This window comes from Myxocyprinus asiaticus, chromosome 29 (genome assembly GCF_019703515.2).
Source record: "Myxocyprinus asiaticus isolate MX2 ecotype Aquarium Trade chromosome 29, UBuf_Myxa_2, whole genome shotgun sequence".
Classification (NCBI taxonomy): Eukaryota; Metazoa; Chordata; class Actinopteri; order Cypriniformes; family Catostomidae; genus Myxocyprinus; species Myxocyprinus asiaticus.
Genome location: NC_059372.1, coordinates 25,119,483 through 25,125,716, shown reverse-complemented (window position 1 = coordinate 25,125,716; position 6,234 = coordinate 25,119,483). Strand labels below are relative to the sequence as shown.

Sequence of the window (6,234 nt, the reverse complement as noted above, 5' to 3'; positions counted from 1 at the left end):
ATATTCAGTGCTGTCCAGTGGTGCCAAGATCAAAGACCAACTGTAGCACCTGGCACTACTCTCAAAGCTTGTTTTACAAATGTTTGCAGAAAGAAGAGCAACATAACTTGAAATGGTCTGTTAAGCTGCTTTACCTTTTTATTTCAAGAGATCATTTTTCCCTATTTGTTATGCACTACAAATAGTAGTGATGAGACCATGTAGTTTCTTAAAGATAAAGGGAAAACTCACCCAAAAATGTACATTTTGTCGTCATTTGCTCTCCCTCATGTTCCAAACCCATTAAGTACTAAATATGAAATATTTGAAAATGTGATGTAAAAATGTAGTTTAGGATTTTTTGATAGCATTTGATCTGTGGTGCTTTATTGCTTATTACTTGTATATTTTGTGTGTTTAATCTTTTCCACTCCCAGAATGACATCTTTATATTGGTATTTTTGCCCATTTCTCCTCATTGACTTGGTGACCATGACATTGAGCACTGAGACAGCGCAGAATGAAGCCAAGGAAATCTTCAGTGATAAAGCCATTATCCCTCCCAGGCCAGAGGCATCCATACATCAACACAGTCATCACAGGAAGCACAGAGGTCAAAAGGAGAGGATGGTAGCAGGTCAGCTTAGAAAGAGGCCTCACATTACTGTGATCCACACCCAAAATGAAGGGCCAGAGCTGGAGGGTCTCAGTCCCGTCCGCTTAGAGATGGAGCCAAAAGATAAAAGACGAGTGATGAGTCTGAGAAAGAGGACCTTCATGGGGTTTGATTCCTTAATTCCAGAGCAAATGAATATCTCCCCTGGTGCTGAGATCCCAGAGAAGGTAATGAGACATCCCACTGGTCACAAGAGTCTTCATAATAAAGGTAAAAAGAAACTTTTAATTTTCATAATTGAAACTCCCTTATAGCTGTCCTGCCGTTTTAATTATCTGCTTGGCAAAACTCCTTTGGGACTCCCACAGAGCCTGTATTCCTTGCAGGCACTATTGGCTCCTTCATATCCCCAGTAGCTGCTGCTGTCAGTGGGAAACCCTTCACACAGCCAACCCCCACCAGTAAACCACAGGTACAGATCATCTAGCTTCAGTCTTCAGTCCTTAGTCATGCTGATTAAAAAATATCACAGCTACTCATCTGTCAGTATCTAGAAACAGGTCTCGTAAAATGCAATTGTCACTATGCCATATTATCTGTGATAATAGGTTCATGACATCCATTCAGCTAGAAATCCTCATATAAAACAATTTCTTGTTTATTGGTTCAAAAGCTATACTGCAGATTACCACAGTTTTCCATTAAACAGCAAATTATTAACCTAACAGTTGCCAAATGTGATCTGAAGGGTTAGTTCACCCCAAAATAAAAATTCAGTCATCATTTATTCACCCTCATGTAATTCCAAACCTGTATAACTTTCTTTTGTGAAGAGAATACATGTGAAGAATGAGAGGTTTTCAGTTCCTAACTTTCTGCCAAACATCTTTTGTGTTCCAAAAGGAAAGAAGTCATATGGTTTACAACAAAATGTTTGCATTTATTATCCCACTTCACATGGAAAAATGCAACCTAGTCTCACAGAATGAACTTTACTATAAATTTGTGCAGACTGACATCTATGTGCTGCTTTTCACGTTTTGCTGCAGTTTCTTGGTGAAATGAACATTAGAGGCACTACAAAATCTTTATTTATTCACTTCTGACACAAAACACAGGTACTATCGCCGTTTATGACTTTATAAACACATATTTTTGCTCTTTTACTCACACCCTGGTATGCTATTATATCAAAACACTTTTACTGTAATGCATCATTAGAAAAACGATATATTTTAACCCTTGTATTACAGACCCACCTACATTTACACACTTATTCCTATGTGATTAACTTCCACGGTAGCTTATCTGATGGACCTGATGGAGTGTTTGAGTGTTGGACTTTGGACTCGGATGACCGAGCCTCAATCCCAGCCCAGCACACTCAAAAAACTAAAGAGAAAACTAAGCAAAATTGCCATAGCAGCAACAAAAAATAAAATGGTTGCTTCAGTAAATGTGCTTTTCATGTCGAATTTGCTTTTAAAACACTATCGGTTAAGTTTAGGTGTTGGTTAAGGGTAAGGATGTATGTTTTGTTCACCTCTCATTTATCTTTTAGGACACTACTAATTAGGTTCCGGTTCAAGTTGTAGGTTAGGGAGGTAAGTTTTACTCATTAAAACATCTATCTAAAATTCACCTTGTCTAATTACAACATAATTTCACTCGCATTTGGTGCCTTCCGCTGGACATTTCACTGTGAAAATGCAGCGAAAGTGTAATGAAGCATGTAATTTTGGTTTGCATATATATTGCCATTATCACGTTAATTTCATGAGATCAGTCTGGAAAAACGCATCATGCAAAAGCAACTTAAATTTGACTTTCAATACCACACATAATGATGAACACTAAAATTTACTGTTTTTTTACCCCAGGTCAGAAGTAATTCAGGTGGGGATGTGACATCCACTTTAAACATGGCATTCTTTGACTGGACTGATTATGGAGATATGAGGCATACACACAAACAGCAATCTTTTAAGAAGAGAGGTTGACCAATATTTCACATACAAATGTGTTTTTTAGTTTTCAACTTGCTTGTTGTTTTGAAATGGTGAACTTGTATGGGTTTTTTTTAGATATTCTGTAGAATGTGGTACATTGGTTATGAGAATGATGTTGTGTACATCTTTACATTCAGGACCACATTATCTTTTTACTTTGACAGAAGGCAAATTCCCCCTGGGTTTTCCCACAACTCAGCTATCTCATAGAAAATGTCAAATGCCCCTAAATGTGAAAATGAAATGTAGTCAAATCTACTCAAATTTGATATGTAGGTGACTGTGCATAAACAAATCGAATCAAATCAACACTGCAGTCCGGAAGTGACCGTTATGTTAGGTTTAGAGGAAGGGATTGGTGTAGGGTGTCTGTGGGACTCTAAATAAACACAATAAACACACTGCAATGATCAGAACATTTGACGCTATTTGCACTTATAGTGCAGAAAAGATGATTTTTGTTGCTATTTACACTTAGTGCAAATAGCCTCTGTCATTTATAATATACTCACTATTCAAAGTATTACACAATGTCCATATTATACACACATTATACACATATAACACAGTGTGCAAAATTACTACAAGTACTTGAACAGTCTGTTGGAGTGGCATTTGCAGGATGCTTTTCAATATACAAAGAACATATATACTGTACATATACGATATGTGCCTGGTGCAAGAAGAATCAGTGAAATAAATAAGTGACTGGTACAGTGTGAAGTACTGGAGAACGAAATCAGGCAATAAACATTCATATACTAGTGTACAATCAGACAATAAACATTCATAATATCAAAATATATATATCAGGCAATAAACATTCACATACTAGTCATAAACAGCTTTACTGTTAGTGAGTTACACTTTATTTATTAATTACACTCAAGCATCACTCTTTCTCCATTAAGCTAAGTGGAATCCATGCTCTGACATCCAGCCCACAAAGAGCACCAGCAGTGGAAATGTGACACTTTCACCAGATGAGAACTGCAAACATCACCTGGATTGTCTGCCAGGTCACTCTATCTCTTTTACTACAATGAGCACTGTATACTGTATTAGTACTCTAGTTAGCGCAAGAGTAGTTGTCAAATAAATGATCACACCATTTATTTCCTTAATTGTCTCAGGTTCCTGCTGCAATCTCAGAAATCATGTATGTGAGCTTCACAACCGTGGCCTCAATAACAAGTGCTACGACAACTGCATGTGTGAAGAAGGTGAGCGATAGTTTTCCCCCTGGGAATATTAAAGTCTGATCGTTACTCATGCTGAAAAAGTGGAAACCATCTTTTAAACTGTTCCATGCTCTTTCACAGGGCTTCGGTGTTATGCTAAATTACACAGGCATTACCGCATCACTCGCAAAAAAGGACAGTGTATTGATCCTGAGGGTGTAAAATTAAACCATGGCATGTTCATTATTGTATAATTATGGCAGAACAATTTGTTATATTTTACTCTGACAAGGCTTTCCAAAGGCATGTGATTGCATTTTGCATTATGTTTGCAAATTTTTATTTAAATTTGTATCCATGTGTTTGTTGCTTTCTTGTATATAATTGTTTCCTAAATTTGCAAATCGACAACAATAATTGGGGAATAAATAATACCGACTGCGTATTTGCAAGGGTTTTATGTAAACAGATGATGTAAACTTGCATGGCCAATGATTTCAGATGAATGAAGATTGAGCTACAGTGTTACTGTTATATGTGTGTTATGAAGGTTAAGTTACAGTGATGTGTCATTATGGACTTTCAAAATTTTTAACCAATGTATTGTAAAATTATTGCATGCAGTACCGATAATTACATTTAAGTCTTCCACTAATGTCTCTGTGTTTGTCACACTTATGTATTAAACATGTGCTGCATTGATCTATTGTTATTATCACAATGGAACATTAGCACTGTGTAAATAAGGGGACATGAGCATGCAAAGACAGTCATTTACTGAGAATGTTTTGGCTTAAACTATGTCCCCAACCTCCAAGCAGACGAGCAGCACTGGAGTGAACACACAAAGAAGAACACATGGAACATCTCCATCTCACATTATTAAACCATTAAATCTTGCTTTTGGCTCCAATCTGAAATGACTCAAAAGAGGTTTTGTGCTTAGCTGAAATAATGCTTTACATCATGCCCATTCAGAGCCATTGGTTTGTTATTATAGGAGAAATATTGTGCCACTGCATCAGTGCTCTGCTCATCTGACATTGGCAGAATGTTGTTTAGTGTTCTGCTTTGAATGAGACTCACCAGTTTACATCCCACATAATCCAGCTGTAGATTTTACAAACTGTAGATCCTACATTAAATTACAATGTCCAACCATTAATTTTTATAATCTTAATGCCTTATAAATTAATAATCAAAGTGCTTTTTGTCATATTTGTATGTAATCAGAGTATGTTAGCAATATGAGTTAGAAATGCATTTTTGAGGGAATACTAGTGGAATAATAATAATAATAAATATAGCTGCAAGCAGTGGCTTTCGGAAAACAATGCAAGGTGGACACATGCATTTGGTATTTGACATTATTCTGAACAATTTAGAAGCAATTTGGTTAAATATGAGAGGACTATTTTGAAGTCTACTGTAAGAGCCATACTTCCTGCTGCCAAGTGGATCCTATGACCGTGACCCAAAATAGTCACATCCATGTGATTAGCCCCCAAGACTAAACATACATCTAAATTTTGATCTAAATCACATATTGCACACAGAAGATATGAGACACTTCTCGTTTCCCATTTTTCACCATTAACTTAATTCCTCGCCATGGCAACACCATTCGAAGTATCAAAAATCTGTTCACAATTTAGCATCTTCAATGTCTTGGCATAATATTGTCTAAATATGGTGACAGTCTCATAAATCCCCTAGGAGGAGTATTTAAAAGTTCAGAGACTGCAATATTCAAAAAATCCAAAATGGCTGACTTCCTGTTGGGCAGAGCCAATAATTATAATTCTGAAAGTTGTCCAGCTTGATGAGAACTATATATGTACCAATTTTGGTGACTGTAGGTGAAAATGGGGGTGCTACAGAGGCTGTCTTACATGCTCATTTTAAACCTGCTAACTGTCACTTGCCAACATGTGGGCCGTTTGATTGTGGCTATAAAACAAATACTTTGTTTTATATCAAAAACTTCATCAATGTTCACAAACTTGGTATCAAATTAAAGCTTAAAAACTCAACTTTCATCTTCTGCAGTCTATTTTGCAATTAGAACATTACAGTGAAAACATTTTAAAATGTTAAAAGAGTGCATTTTTAAAACATGCAACATGTGAGCGACAGTACTTATATTTCATGTTCTCTGCTTATGATCCAATCCAATGACTGAAGAAAAAACAACATGCATTTCATTGTGAGGGTCCACTAATGAAAATGCAACAACCACATCAGATTGATTAAGTTACATTATTACCTTCTAGATGAAGTTCTGTTCATATTTTTGCATCTGTGATTATTTGGCAGCTTTGATCAGCTGAAATGTCCGCTAACATTATGCCAAATGTTTTTAATGGAAGTGTATTATACAGGATAAGCTTTTATGTAAATATGTTTGATGCTATTTGTTAAAATAAATTTATAAATAATATAAATGTGA

At 36.0% G+C, this 6,234-nt stretch overlaps 1 protein-coding gene across 1 annotated transcript; it reads left to right on the top strand.

Annotated features, from left to right (window-relative positions):
* Nucleotides 1-417: 417 nt before the first annotated feature.
* Nucleotides 418-6,234, top strand: LOC127420221 (draxin-B-like). Its single transcript, XM_051662272.1, has 6 exons — nt 418-865; nt 964-1,067; nt 2,476-2,590; nt 3,516-3,623; nt 3,738-3,827; nt 3,927-6,234. The coding sequence occupies exons 1-6, from the start codon at nt 418-420 to the stop codon at nt 4,037-4,039; spliced, it is 978 nt and encodes a 325-aa protein (XP_051518232.1). The 3' UTR covers nt 4,040-6,234.

Bases quoted from the DNA above. Each gene is read 5' to 3' on its own strand.
- LOC127420221 (XM_051662272.1), top strand. From the start codon at position 418: ATGACATCTTTATATTGGTATTTTTGCCCATTTCTCCTCATTGACTTG. The intron at 866-963 runs GTAAAAAGAAAC...GGACTCCCACAG, and splicing joins CAAGAGTCTTCATAATAAAG to AGCCTGTATTCCTTGCAGGC. The intron at 3,828-3,926 runs GTGAGCGATAGT...GCTCTTTCACAG, and splicing joins CAACTGCATGTGTGAAGAAG to GGCTTCGGTGTTATGCTAAA.